General features: G+C 56.3%; 3 protein-coding genes across 3 annotated transcripts; 2 read left to right on the forward strand and 1 right to left on the reverse strand.

The window, feature by feature from the left end:
- Nucleotides 1–125: 125 nt before the first annotated feature.
- On the forward strand, nucleotides 126–6,598 carry ColSpa_08510 (E3 ubiquitin-protein ligase ubr1; the record flags this gene model as incomplete). Its single annotated transcript, XM_049274722.1, has 2 exons — nucleotides 126–6,262; nucleotides 6,331–6,598. 2 exons carry the CDS (start codon nucleotides 126–128, stop codon nucleotides 6,596–6,598), a joined length of 6,405 nt encoding a protein of 2,134 aa, XP_049130679.1.
- A 444-nt stretch (nucleotides 6,599–7,042) lies between these two features.
- ColSpa_08511 (WD repeat-containing protein 82) lies at nucleotides 7,043–8,897 on the reverse strand (the record flags this gene model as incomplete). The annotated part of the gene is made up of 2 exons (XM_049274723.1): nucleotides 7,043–7,682; nucleotides 7,756–8,897. 2 exons carry the CDS (start codon nucleotides 8,895–8,897, stop codon nucleotides 7,043–7,045), a joined length of 1,782 nt encoding a protein of 593 aa, XP_049130680.1.
- An 879-nt stretch (nucleotides 8,898–9,776) lies between these two features.
- On the forward strand, nucleotides 9,777–11,285 carry ColSpa_08512 (inositol phosphosphingolipids phospholipase C; the record flags this gene model as incomplete). The annotated part of the gene is made up of 1 exon (XM_049274724.1): nucleotides 9,777–11,285. One exon carries the CDS (start codon nucleotides 9,777–9,779, stop codon nucleotides 11,283–11,285), a length of 1,509 nt encoding a protein of 502 aa, XP_049130681.1.
- Between the last annotated feature and the right edge of the window lie 3,573 nt (nucleotides 11,286–14,858).

A 14,858-nucleotide genomic window follows, 5' to 3' on the forward strand; every position in this document is an offset into this window, starting at 1 on the left:
CCTCCACCACACTTGCTACACCTACATACCCGCGCCTTCCTTTTCCCTTGACCGACCACCTGTCAAATTTTTGGGCATAAAGGCACACCTATAGCCATGACCGAGCCGTCATAATGGAACCCACAATGTCAACTCAAGAGCGCCAGCTCTGCGAGTTTCTTAGAGAGCTTCCTGCAAGATGGAACTACGAGTACGACGACCAAGCACACCACGACCTCCTCGAAAGTCTTTTTTGGTCGTTGGCGGGAGGCGAGCGCTACATGCCCCTCTTCTTTCCCTCCGGTCGACCTTCCCACAACCACAAGCTCCACGATGCCCAGGGCGCAGTCGAGGGCGCCGAGTACACCGAAGCCGCTCGAGGCAAGCGATGCGGTCACATATTCAAGCCCGGAGAAGCCTCCTACTCTTGTAGAACATGCAGCACTGACGACACCTGCGTACTGTGTATGCGATGCTTCGACTCGACCGACCACGCCGGCCACATGGTCCGTATCAGCATCTCGGTCGGCAATAGTGGTTGCTGCGACTGTGGCGATGACGAGGCCTGGCGGCTCCCCATGTTCTGTACGATCCACTCCGAAACGAACCCGGAAAAGGGCGAAGGGAAGGGGAAGGAGCCGGCTGGTCTGCCTGAGGATCTCGTACAGAACATGCAGATGACGATTGGTCGTGTCTTTGATTACATCTGCGACGTTATATCGTGCTCGCCGGAACAGTTGCGACAGGGCAAGACGGTGGAATCGATTCAAGCTGACGAAGAGCTCTCACGCCTGTCCCCAGACATCTACGGAGAAGGCCCCTCTGGCCATCCCGAATATGCGCTGGTTCTCTGGAATGACGAGAAGCACACAATGGAGGATGTACAGAATCAGATTGCGCGAGCTTGCAGAACAACAGAGGCCCAGGCTTTGCAGCGCGCCACAGAAACGGATCTCATTGGCCGCAGTATCCTGAAGCGCCTCGACGATCTGGACGCTCTGCTTGAGATGGCCACCAAACTGGAGCATATCAAGGTCACTGTTACCATCAGGTCATCACGCGATACGTTCCGCGAACAAATGTGCGGGGCCATGATTGAGTGGCTCAGCGACATCGCCGGATGCAGCGTTGGATCGGACCATACTATTCTGCGAAACATTGTCTGCCAGGAGATGATGAAGCCATGGCGGAAGGGTAGCCCCGGAAGCCATGCCATAGTGGGCAAGGACGGCATCTACGACGAAGAGAGATTCCTGAGGAACCTCGAGCAGTCTCAGTCTTTTACCCAGCATGTCCTCCTACAGATGCAGCGCATTGCCGCTCAACAACAAGCCCGGGCTCTCGATAGCGACGATGAGGATATCGACATGGGCAGGGGTAACGGCACCCCGGACAGTGACGCGGGAGATGATGACGAAGATGACGATATTGACGATGAAGATATCATGATGGTTGATGTTCGAGCCGACGGCCCCGGGGACATTGGTCTCGAGTGGCGTGGTAATGATCAAGCTTTGGAAGAAGATGAAGCTACAATGGCCGGTTACCCGCCGCCTCCGCCCCCACCTGCAGCTGCTCGGCGGACCACCAGGGATCGCGATTTGACGCCCTCAGATTCCGACACAGCTGAACCGCTGATTGCACCTGCAATCTATGCCAAGGCCAATCTGGAAATCCCGAAGACGCCTGGACAAGGTGAGAAGGCGCCCTCGCCGAAGCCAGGTAGGTACTGGCTTGAGACTCCTCCCGGCTACATGAACCGGGAGAACGTTCCACCCGCGGAAGACGTCTTTCAAAGGGTTCGGCTCGATTGGCTCATTCTCTTCGACCTTCGCATGTGGAAGAAGGTCCGCAACGACCTCCGCTCGCTCTACATTTCAACTGTTGTTTCGATACCCGAGTTTAAGCGCATCCTAGGCCTTCGATTTGCCGGACTGTACACGACATTGGCTCAACTCTACTTGATTGGGGACCGAGAGCCTGACCACTCCATCATCAACTTGTCTCTGCAGATGCTTACGACGCCGTCTATCACCGCAGAGATCGTTGAACGGGGCAACTTCATGACGAGCCTGCTCGCAATCTTCTACACCTTCCTCACTACGAGGCAAGTGGGTTACCCATGGGATGTCTCGTCAAACGCAGTACTTGCTTTCGATTCCGGATCAGTGACGAACCGCCGCATGTACCATTTCTATCTGGACTTGAAATACCTCTTTGGCTCGCCACAGGTTCAGGAAAAGCTTCGGACCGAGGAACGGTACCTCTTGCAATTCCTTGACCTCGTTAAGCTGCATCAGGGCATTGGACCGAATGTTCGCGCCGTTGGAGAGCATGTTGAATATGAAACCGACAGCTGGATAACTGCCTCGCTGGTGACACGCGAAATCAACAGGCTTGCTCGGCAGCTTGCCGACGCATACAGAAACGTGCCGGAGAACGAGGCTCACTTCGTCGCTCAGGCGATCAGACTGACAGCTAAGGCTGTCATTCTCCATTCCGTTGGCGCCGAACGCCATCGCTTTAAGCAGGCTGAGATTAAAGAAGAGATCAAGTTCAAGACTCTGGGCGATTTCGAGTTTGACAACGAGTCAGCGCGGTACGACGTCGTCAAGTTTACGGTTGAGGAAGACCCCATCAGCTTCCATCATGCCCTGCACTACACCCTCTCATGGCTGATTGAGTGCGGAAAGTCTCTCCCTGCTTCAAGCATGCGAGCTCTCTTGAGCTTCACCACGCAAGACTTGAAGCTTCCCCCGCGCTCCATGGGTCGCAAGGTTATGCCACGACGGGATAACTCTCCAGAAGACAATCTCATGGCTGCGTTCGACTATCCGTTGAGGGTCTGCGCTTGGCTGGCGCAAATCAAGGCGAACATGTGGGTGCGCAATGGTATCAGCCTGCGGCATCAGGCAGCGACGTATCGCGGAGTCAGTCAGAGAGATGTCTCCCATCACCGAGACATCTTCCTCCTTCAGACCGCCATGGTCATCGCTGATCCTAGCCGCGTCCTCGCATCCATCATTGATCGATTCGGTATGGAGAAGTGGGTCAAGGGAATCTTCGAACAGAAGTCTGCTGCACAAGACGATGCGCAGCACCTGGACGTGGTGGAGGACATGATTCACCTCCTGATCGTGCTTCTAAGCGATCGTACCTCGCTGATTGCGCCCGAGGATGAGCCCAACGCCAACGTTCTTGCCATCCGCCGCGATCTTACCCACATCCTATGCTTCAAGCCACTCTCCTTTAATGAAATCAGCAACAAGTTGCCTGAGAAGTGGCAAGAACAGGAGGATTTCCACCGTGTTCTCGACGAGATGGCATCGTTCAAACCCCCCGAAGGTGTCTCAGACGTAGGCACCTTTGAGCTCCGGCCCGAGTTCGTTGAGCATATCGACCCTTACATCGCTCACTATAACAAGAATCAGCGAGAGGAGTCTGAGCTGGCATATCGGAAGAAGATGGCCATCAAGACTGGCAAGCCAATTGAGGAGATTGTATACGAGCCTAAGCTTAGACCGATCCCCTCGGGTCTCTTCAAGGATCTGGCTGCATTTACTAGCACCGGCATGTTTGGCCAGATCATCTACTACTCACTGCTGTATCCACTCGTCGCTACCAGACTCACGCCAAGCGTGCCTACAACTCGGATCGAGACCTTTCTCCAAGTCGTACTCCACCTTATCCTTATTGCGATCTCTGAGGACAAGGCAGACGAGAGCGACATGACGGAGGAGTCTCTCAACTCGTTTGTGTTCATCGCTCTGACACGAACCGCCCGAAGCAACTTCATGCAAGAAGCGCCAAACGCGAAGACTATTGTCGCGTTGCTGGACATGATGTCCACCAAGGACGAGTTCAAGGCATGCCACCCCAAGATTGGCCTTATCCTCAAGAGAATGCGACAAAAGCGGCCGCGCAACTTTGAGAATGCTTACGTGCGACTTGGTGTCTCGGTCGATCGCATTGATACCGCCTCCCCAGCGAACAACTCTGCAGAGGAGGAGCGCGAACGCAAGAAGAAGGCGGCGCTGAGCCGGCAGGCAAAGGTCATGGCCCAATTCCAGCAGCAGCAGAAGAGTTTCTTGGAAAACCAGGGCAACATCGACTGGGGCTCGGATCTTGAAGACGAGGAAGAGGTGGAGCAGACCGCTGATCGTAAGAACAACTGGAAATACCCCACCGGTACTTGCATTCTATGCCAGGAGGATACGGACGACCGCCGTCTCTACGGAACGTTTGCTCTCTTCAACGAGAGCCACATCCTTCGACAGACGGATCTACAGGACCCCGACTTTGTGCGGGAAGCCTTCCACACGCCCTCGAGCCTGGATCGATCCGCAGAGGACATTCGACCTTTTGGGGTCGCCCACGAGAACCGGCAAGAAGTTACGAAGGTCAACGCCAAGGGCGAGAAGTTTGTTTCGGAGCGTCAGACAATAGGCAAGGGCTTCCCATCGAACCTTTCCCGCCCTGGGCCTGTCTCAACCGGCTGTGGCCATATGATGCACTACACCTGTTTCGAGATGTACTTTGATGCGACCAACCGGCGGCACCATCATCAAATCGCAAGGCATCACCCGGAGAACCTCCGAAGACAGGAGTTCGTCTGCCCGCTGTGCAAGGCTCTCGGAAACGCATTCTTGCCCATCATCTGGAAGGGCCAGGAGGAGTGTTTCCCTGGGCCGCTCCAGTCTCAGCGCATTTTTGCAGACTTCCTCGATATGCAGATGAGATCGGGCTACTACATTCTGGGTGCGAACCGCCCACCTGACGAGATACAGTCATCGTTTGCCAGCTACACGGCTGGGCAAGTCACCGGCGCTTTGGCGGAGAAGGCGCCTCAATTATTGGAAGAAGCCTGGACTGCCGATGAGTCGGGTTCTGACTCTGTGATCGCTAGCACACCTCTGACGTCTCTGTTCCCCATGGCTAGCACGCCAATCAGCAACCGTCGATCTATACAGAGTGACGGTTCCACCCTCATGGGTGAGCTGGCGAGGGTATACCGTCGTCTTCGCGATACTGTGCGGTCGAATGGCTTTAAGACTCGCCACGAAAAACGTAACATTGACTTGCGAGAGAGGAATGAGCTTTGCCACAGTGATATTCTGTCGAAGCTGGTTGGTTATTCAATCTCAGCTGCAGAAATCCAGCAGCGCGGCACTGAGGCCCAGTACGGCATGACGCTCTTGGAAAAGATCCCTGAGCAGAGCTTGACGCATCTGCGCATCTTGGCAGAGACGGCCACTGCATACAGAGCCGTTGGTGGTCTCAAGGCTGGTGGTGACAACTGGATAGATGAAGAGTTCCGATTGGACAGCGAGCGGCAGCACGTCCAGCTCTTCGTTTCGCAGTACTTTGGACAAGAGACGGAGCATGTCAGACGACCTATCGACGCCTACCCGCCCTTGCTCAGCGAGGACCCCTTCATCTTCCTTACGGAGTGCGTCTTTGGTGTGATCCCTGCGCAAAACTTCGACGTAACGCACATCCTGAGACTCTGTTATCTCGCAGAAATTGTCAAGGTCGTTTACCACATGGGGCGCAACATCCCAGTGTCTACATGGGTCAGCCACCTCCTGAACAGAGAGACTCAAGACCCTGCGTTGAAGAACTTTGCCGAATTCTGTCTCGCCATCACCAAGGTTGGCATGGAGATCAACGTGTCCCACCATGAAATGCCGGCAGATCTAGGGGACAACCGTGGATTCGGTCAGCCGGAGCTGGACAACCTAGAGGGCTACTACACTTTCGTCAAGAAGTATGCCTTGACCTTCCTCAGAAAGAGCGTTGTTCTTCTCTACGTCAAGTATGGCGTGGACTTCAACAGCCATGTCTCCCCTCAGCCGGACGCGGATGAACTGGACCGCCTTACCGAAGTCCTCCGAGTTCCGACCTTTGACGAGATGTGCGCCGCGATCACTGACCATGGGCCGAGTTGCGGATGGCCAGCTTCGACCACAAGCCTAGTTAGCGGCTGGATCCGGCACCAGATCATGTGGCCTGGTGACGACATGGACAAACTCCCCCGTTCTGCACTCATCAGCCATCCGGGCATTTTTGAGCTGGTAGGATTGCCAAAGAACTACGACGCACTCATTGAAGAAGCCACTCGACGCAAGTGCCCAACGACAGGCAAGGATGTCTCGGATCCCATGATTTGCCTGCTCTGCGGAGATGTCTTCTGTGGCCAGGCTGTCTGCTGTCTCAAGGAGGAGACGTCGCCTGGCGATCGCGAGCCCCAGAGGATCGGCGGCTCGCAGCAACACATGCGAAAGTAAGTTGAACCAAACACATAAAACCCCCCTGAATGCATATGAATGATGCTGACATGTTTGCGTCCAGGTGCCAAGGCAATATTGGCTTGTTCCTTAACATCCGCAAGTGCTGCATCTTTTACCTCTTCCGGCTATCGGGCTCCTTCAGTAGCGCGCCCTACATCGACAAGTACGGCGAGACGGACCTGGGTCTGCGCCACGGCCGCCAGCTGTTCCTGAACCAGAAGCGGTACGACTCTATGCTGAGAAACACGTTCCTCAGCCACGGCATCCCGAGCTTTATTAGTCGTAAGCTGGAGGCCGAGATCAACAATGGCGGTTGGGAGACGATCTGATCTCGACTGACGGGAACTGGTCGAACTGATGACGAAAGTGAATGGAGTGGAAGGGGCGGGGTTTCGCGTGGATTACCTAGACGCTCCCAACAAGAGAGCTACGAGTGTGGAGTTGATAGAATTGCATATGCTCGCCATTGTTGTTTACTGACAGAGCACACACATACATCATTTGAGAGGGCGGTCACTTGGGGATGGAAGGGAGGAGTTTCAGCAGGTTGGCAAGATTGTTTGATTATAAAATAAAGCTTTTCAAAGTTAGAATAGTCTTCCGCATGAGACATTGCTGTAGTCCATGCTCAGCAAAGCTCCGGTTTCTTGCGGTCTAAAATCTTCGCTGCCCCTATTCGCTGCTTGGTATCACTTCTCCGGCATAGCAGCTGCTCACAGGCTGGCTTTGGTTTGCATCTCTTTTGTCGTGTCGACCCCTCCAGTGACGTGCCACTACGTCCCGCCCATGTCAATGTCCTCTTCCTGTTTTATCGGCGGCTCCGTGGTCTCGACCTCGTCCGTCTTGTCTTCCTCCTCTGCCGCACCCGCCGCGTGACCATTTGTCACGGCCGCCGTCGCCTCCGCCGCGGCAGTCGCCACAGCATCGCCGCCGCCATCCTCGCCTTCGCTCGGCACCCTTTTATATCTCCGAATCGTCCCGTCCTGCCCCGCGCTGACCATGACGTCCCCGTGCACGTCAACCCAGAAACACACACTGCTGCCCCGCTTCCCGCCGCCGGCGCCGGCACCGTTGACGCGGTCCTTCTTGGTATGGGCGGGGATCCTCTGGACGACCTCCTTGGTGACGACGTCCCACAGCACAATCTCGCCGTCCTCGCTGGCCGAGGCGACGAAGGCGCCCTCGCAGGGGATGAGGCCGAAGCAGCCGCCGATGGCGAAGCGGCTGTTGGCGTGGCCCTGGTACGTCTTCTTCACGGAGCCCGCGACGTAGTCCCACAGGCGGATGCTGTTGTCGAGGTTGAAGGCGAGGACGAAGCGGCCGTTGGGCGCGAAGCACACGGATGTCACGGCGGGGTTGTCCTCGTGGACGAGGGTGCGGAGGCACTGGCCTGTGTAGGTGTCCCAGATGCGGCTGTTGCAGAGGGGGATCCTTGGTCAGCGAATCGTCGGGAGAAAAGGGGGTGGAACATTGGAGTGAAACTTACATCAGACCGTCGGTCGAGCAGCTGACGACCAAGGTGCCGTCGCCGCAAAAGTCGATGCCGCTGACCGGGTCACTGTGCGCCGGCAAGCTGCGCATCAGCCTTCCGGCCCTGACGTCCCACAGGAAGACAGCCTCGTCGTAGGACCCCGACGCGAGGATGTTGCCCTTGGGCGAGAAGGCAAGGCACATGACGTAGTTGTGGTGGCCTCGTAGCGGCGGCATCGGGCGAGCCGAGGGCGCGACGGCGCCGTCTTTGGCCAGCGCGCCGACCCCCTTGGCCGTCGACTTTGGCCGCCCCGTCACCCTGTCCCACAGCCGAATCGCCTTGTCGTCAGAACCGGACGCCAGCGTCCCGCTGTCGGGGCTCCATGCCACGCAGCTGACTCCCGCCATGTGGCCCACCAGGGTATCCATGTGCTCGCCCGTCGCGGCGTCCCATAGCTTGATGGTCCCGTCGGCCGAGGCGCTTGCGATCCATCGCCCGTCAGGGGAAATGCGCACCTGCGAGACGGGTTTCCCCGCGTGCCCACTCAAGACCTGCTGCTCCTCGAACCGCGGCCTCACGGGACCCTTCTTCGTCGGCGCGGGGGTAACAGGCGTCGTTACGGTCGCGCCCGTGTCGGCGCCTTCGCCATTCGTAGAGGATAGCCGCAGGCGGCGGTCGACGGCGCCGGAGAGGCTGCGCGGGGAGCTGCCTGCCGATGTGGAGGCCGGCGACTGCGACCTCGTGCGGGACTCGCTGCGGGAGCGGGAGGGCGAGGCAGTCGGCGACCTGGGCGTTCGTGTGCGCGAGCGGGAGGGGGATCGGGATCTTGACTGTGAGCGGGTGCGGGAATGGGAGGAGCGGGAGTAGTACGCCTCGTTGAGCTCGTCGTCGCTGGGGCTCCTGCTGGGCGTCACGCTAGGACGGCTGCGGTGGGCAGCCAGGCGGCGGGATTTGGTTGTGCGTTTCGTTGCCGTCGTCTTAGTTCTGTCGGCTGTAGCAGCCGCCGCCGAGCCGATTGGGATTACGGCTGGGGAGTTGAGTTCGTCGGGGGAGCTGGATCGTGGGGTCGCGGTCGTGCCGAGTTCGAGGACCTTGCGACGTTTGGGAGGGGGTTCGGGGAGGGGCGTCGCGGCTGCTGAGGAATCGAGATCTGACATTGTGGGCGTTTCGCTTGGGAGGTGCGAGGGGTAAGTGTCGGTATGATGTGTTGTTTAAGAAGCTGTTAGGTAGGTAGTGAGAACGGCATGGGTTGACGATCGGCGCGCAAACCCTCGGACAAGGCTGAACAAAAAAAGACGGGAACCAGAAGTTGAACGTCGCTTTTGGACCCCCCAGTTACAGGGGGCGTGCTTCTTGACGTCTGGCGCTTTACCTTTCAGCCTCGTTCAGATGCACGGTTTGTCCTGCGGCCCTACACTTTCAGCTAGATGGGGACGCTAAGATAAGAAGTAGCCACGCTAAGCCCGATCTGTGATGTCTGTAATGAAGCTACCGATTGGCCAATGGTGAAGCATGTGGACATCCCGTCGCTCTCAGCTGTAAAATAAACCGGGTCCTCCGTCAAACGCACCCCCGGCTTGCCGGCAGCAAAAGCAAACGGATGCACTTGGACGCAACGTCACCGAGTCTAAGCGGCGCCCGAGGGCCGTGAACGCTTTTCATCTCATCTCACGAGTGCCCCGCGATCCGACCTCACCGGCTCTGTAATGCGATTTCTTATGCTTGCTGTTGACGGACCGGCCATTTGACGAGGCGGCATTGAGTTATTCAGAGTTTACGCCCGCGCTGCTTGTCCCACTCCGGAAGCTTCGGCGCAATCTCGAAGAAAGCACTTGCCATCTCATCCATCTTACACGAATGTTTATGCTCGACTAGATATAAGCCCCGTCAACACCCGGATCTAGTCAACCGTCACCACCAACACCTTTTGCACTGCTACTTTATCATCGTTCTTACGGTCTTTGCGTCTTTCTTTCCCTTTCAGTACCCGGCGTCGTACAATCTCAGCCTAATACTACCCACCTCCTACCGCCAGAATGGAAGACCTTCCAGCGGACCTCCGCTTGCTGACCCTCAACTGCTGGGGTCTCAAGTACATCTCGAAGCTCCGCTCCGAACGCCTCGCGGAAATCGGCCGCCGCATCGCCTCCCGCCCGGAGCCGCCCCACGTCGTCGCCCTCCAGGAATGCTGGGTGACGGCCGACTACGAGGCCATCCGCGCCGAGACCCGCCACATCCTCCCGTACGGCAAGTTCTACTACTCGGGCCCCTTTGGCGGCGGCCTCGCCATCCTCTCCCGCTGGCCCCTTGAGGAGAGCTCCATGTTCCGGTACCCCCTCAACGGGCGGCCCACGGCCTTTTGGCGCGGCGACTGGTACGTCGGCAAGGGCATCGCGTGCGCGCGCATCCGCATCCGCCTCACCGACCCCTCCTCCGCGGGGGGCAGCAGAGAACACACCCTCAGCATCTTCAACACCCACACCCACGCCCCCTACACCGAGAACCAACCCAACGACAGCTATCTCGCCCATCGCCTCGCCCAGTCCTGGGAGATGTCCAAGCTCCTCCGCGGCGCCTCGGAGCGCGGCCACCTCGTCCTCGCCATGGGCGACTTCAACATGCGGCCTCTGAGCCTCCCGCACCGCATCATCACCGCCCATGCCCCCGTCCATGACGTCTGGCGGACGCTGCACCCGGACTCGTCCCTCGGCGAGGTTGAGAACCCGTTGGAGAAGGCTCGCGGCCGGCCCGTGCCGACGGCGGACTTTAGTCTCAAGGAAAACGGCACCACGTCGGACCATGTGTACAACACCTGGCGCTGGTCCAAAGAGCAGCAGAAGAAGCTAGGCGAGGGGAAGGAGAAAATCGTGGTACCGCCGGACGCACCAGACAGGAAGGGGAAGCGTCTGGATTACATCTTCTTCAGCAGTGCCCTACCCCGAGGCGACGACAGCGGCGGGGGTTGGGTGGTCCGCGATGCGCGGGTAGGCATGGTCCAGCCGCATCCCACACTGGGCTGCTCTCTGAGCGACCACTTTTCCGTGGAGGCGACACTGTCGTACCATCCCCCCCGCAGCGAATCCGACCAAGTCGGCAACGACACCATCCTCAAGGAGACCTCCAACCCCAAGGACCCGTCAGACAGCTCGCACCGAGAGTCCTTCCTGTCCGCCAACCCGCCTAGCCCGCCCGAGAACTCGTCACTTCCCATCCCGGTCTATGACGAGATCCTCTCCGAGATACGACGCTATGTTCACCGGGAAGAGAACCAACGGACCTGGCGGGCGGTGCACTTCTTCGCCTGGTTCGCCGTGTTGATAGCGTGTCTCGTCGCCGTGTGGTTTAGTCCACACAACTTTGTTGCCTTCCTCCTCATGCTTCTGAGCAGTCTCGGTCTGGTCGCCGGAGTTGTGGACGGTCTCATGTCACTACTCTTCTTCAACTCGGAGCTCAGGGCTCTAAAGGAGTTTGAGTGGGAGATCACAAATGCTAGAAAAATAGCGAGTGGTGCTTCTGGGGACTTTGCGAGGGAAAAGTCTTTTTGAGACTAATCAAACATGCCATTTGATGTAAAGAAATGCTTTTTTTGCGACAAAGGATGCAGAAACCAAAGTCATGGATGACGGCTGCCTAGTCGTGGAGCGTGATCCCAGCAGCTTTGGTGCAGCTCCGCATACGTTAATCGGAAGCAGGCATGAGAAACAATAATGTTTATTTCTATTTAACGCCTCCGTTTCCGTCTCCTCGTTCTGCAGCGTACCATCTTCAATCACAGCCCAGGCTCTCATCAGAAAGCTACTGCTACGGTTGTGTCTCCGCCAAATACCACCTCATACCCTCAACAGCGTCGTCTCATGGATTCACAAGTGTTCCGTCGACGCTCTGACGGTGTAGCGGACTTTTGCATCGCCATGAATATCCCAAGAACGCTGTTTGCTTTCTCATTTGAAGGACCTCGTCCTTCACCCAAGGATCCCTGAGCAACTTGTCTCTCGGGCGTTTGCGTTCCTTATGACCGGCTCGTCTAGCGTACCATTTCAGATACTCCTTCTCGGTGTCTTCCAGCTCCGGGCGGTCATCTACGTCACGGTCGAACCGTTTGAGCTTCGTCGAATCATAGGGCTTAGCGGTAAAATTGTTAACAAGTGCCCGTATGTCGTGCTCAAAGCCAAATTGCAGGAATTCGAAGTCGAGGTCGGCGCGGGTTTCCGATTCTTCTCCCGTATCCGAGTCCACCGATTCTGACCAGTCGCTGATCGGCTCGTCTTCTTCGAAGTAGTGAGTGTCGGCAAAGCTTTTGATATCTGGTACCCACTCCGGCTGAACGGAACGCATTTTCTCCCAAGGAACGCCCCGAAACCACGGGTGAGCCTTGATCTCGATCGCATCGTTTTGGAAAACGTAGTTGCGCGGGGTTTCCGGAAAACCCAGAAGTTGTTGCCGGGCTCGTCGATCGTCCTGGTCACGGTACTTTGGCGATGAGAGGCGGTCTTTCTTGTCCTGAAGCAGGTCCCTGATCAGATGTCGGCATACTTTTGAGACATGAGCTCCATCAATAGGGAACACCAAGGTCGTTTGGTAGTTCTGTGCTCAATATAAGCCAACGGCTGTTGTCGGCTTGAGGTAAACTTACAAGAATATTTTGCTTGGTATAGTGCCGGCCCTTGTCTGAGAGGAACGGCGTATATCCGTAGAGGCATTCGTACAAGATGATTCCAATACTCCACTAGTCGCATCTGCCGTCATATCTATCGCCTATTACTACCTCCGGAGCCATGTACTGGCTTGTGCCAACAACAGAGCGAGCGTACGACCGGCTTGTTGCAGCGGTTCTCCATTCAAGGAGTGTATCTACCGTCAGAGGGTCGTTCTTGGGCATATCCGGGCCCGTCGCTGGAACGAAAGATGAGTCGGATTGAACGATGTCAGTTGGAGGAGCGTGCTTTGAAGACCCTGCCTGAGATGATCGCCGCCTGGAGTGTCCTCCACCACAGGCTGCTCTCCGGTCTTCGCGATCTCCATCCAGCCTAACACCCATCAGCGAAAGTAGCCATTGTCTGTGCCATTTGTAGTAAGAAGTGTCGTGAGACCAGTGGTCATCGAAGGCCAGCCCGAAATCCGAAATTTTCAAGTGACCGTCAGCGCCAATGAGAAAGTTGTCTGGTTTGACATCTCGGTGGATGCAGCCGAGTTTGTGTGCCTCTTCGACGCAAATGATCATCTCAGCAATATAAAAAAGAGTCCTTGCCTCGGTCAGGGTGTTCTCGCGGATAAGCAAGCCAAGAAAGTCGCCCCCGGGCATGTAATCCATCAGCAGGTAGAGGTTAGTGGGATCTTGGAAACTGGATATCAGAGACACGATCCTAAGAGGAGATGTTAGCACAAGGAAAATAGCCGTAGCACTGATAGGAAAAGTGGACCAGTGTTTACCATTGGGAACTCTCAGAGGCAGCCAGAAAATCCCGTTCTGCTCGCAAGTGCCCTTCTTGGCAGCTTCGAATCATGTCCGACTTTCGAATAACCTTCATGGCGTATACCTGCCGACGGGAACGGTCCCAAACGAGCTTGACAACGCCGAAACTCCCCTTTCCGAGGATCTGAAGCGTCTCCAGGTTTTCTAGGTCCGAGCCTCGGATTATCCCATGGCCAGAGGTTGTAGACTACGCAACCCTGCAGCTATGGGCTTTGGCGTTTCTTTGCTTGCGAAGGTAATCGGTTTCTGTTTTCAGATACAGTTTCCGATACTCTTCCTTTTTCCATTGTTCCATGTAGGCACCTTGTTGGTCCATGTTGCGTTGGAACCGTGCTAGACGCAGTTCACGCGGGGTCGGACCATCGCTGAGCACTTCCTTGTAATATGTCTCCAGGTATATCTTTGCTGCGGCGGCCTTTTCCACCGTGATGACCCTCTGCTTGTCCGAGACGTGGCTCCAAATAGGCTGTTCCTGGAACTTCTTCGTGGTAGGGAGATGCTGGGTAACCGAATCGTGTGGAATAACGGGGGAGGGTGGACTGAGAGGGTGGTTCATGACAGGCTGTATGACCGGATACCGCAAACCGTGAGGGTGCATCAGTTTGGAGGCTGGCTTTGCTATGTCCCTAAACTTGTGGATGATTCTCTGGGTCTTGGTACTGCCTCTATTACTCTCCGAGGACTCTGGATTTACTGTCGTGCCAGGTCGTGCTGGATGGTATGTGCCAAGCACATCCGCACCTAGTTGATGTTTCTTGTTCTTGAAAAGTACGTTCAGTTGGGGAGCAGGATAGCGAGCATGCGGGCTCCAAAGACTGTGACGGGCCTGGCCATCGAATCCGGGGCTAAGGTCGGTTGAGAGCGTGTGGGTAGCGGTGATGCTCGGGGCGACGGGGGTCGGGTTTGAACGTGAGATATTGCCGCCGCGTGTAACCTGATGCATCATGTCAATGAAAACCTGACGACAGCAGGATAAACAATATTGCTGGTAACTCGATTTCTGGAGAACGCGTAGTCCAAAAGAGAGACGGACTGGTCGTCTAGCTATGACGGTACTTAGTCTGTTAGCATGTTACGTGAAAGATGGAGGTTTCCTTGAAACGGGAAATAAGGGACAAAATTGCCATTCAGGAGTCGACGACCGTGAAGGAAGTTACCGGAAGTACTTGTGACCGGCATCACGGTGGACTGGTCGGCAGGTGATGCCTTTCAGACCGGGGCAGGAGCTTGTAAGACTGAACCTGCTGCGTGTGTCGGAACCCAGCAGCAGAACTCAGGCACAATATTGTAGGAGCAGATAGCAGGAGCATGTGTAGAAGAGACGTGGTAAGAAGTAAGGAGACGATTTTTTCGTTAAGAAAACCGGAGCTAAGTACAACCCAACCGGGGGAAACCATCCATGTCCGGTGAGAAAAATTCCTACAACAGAAAACTCTTTTTATGGTACGCCAACCAATGCAGTGTAAGTCCTCGCCTCGTCATCCCATCAAACAGATTCTGCTTCTCGCATCCAGAAGGTGGTTGCGGATCTTCGCAGATAGCCACAGGTCGGAGACTATCCATTGCGGCACGGCGCAAAGCGCGACATGGCGATTCCTCTCTCGCCGTCACACATCATTACAAGGGAAAGTCAACGTCTGGGACG

Source organism: Colletotrichum spaethianum (genome assembly GCF_022836535.1).
Source record: "Colletotrichum spaethianum MAFF 239500 DNA, contig23, whole genome shotgun sequence".
In the NCBI taxonomy this organism is placed as follows: Eukaryota; Fungi; Ascomycota; class Sordariomycetes; order Glomerellales; family Glomerellaceae; genus Colletotrichum; species Colletotrichum spaethianum.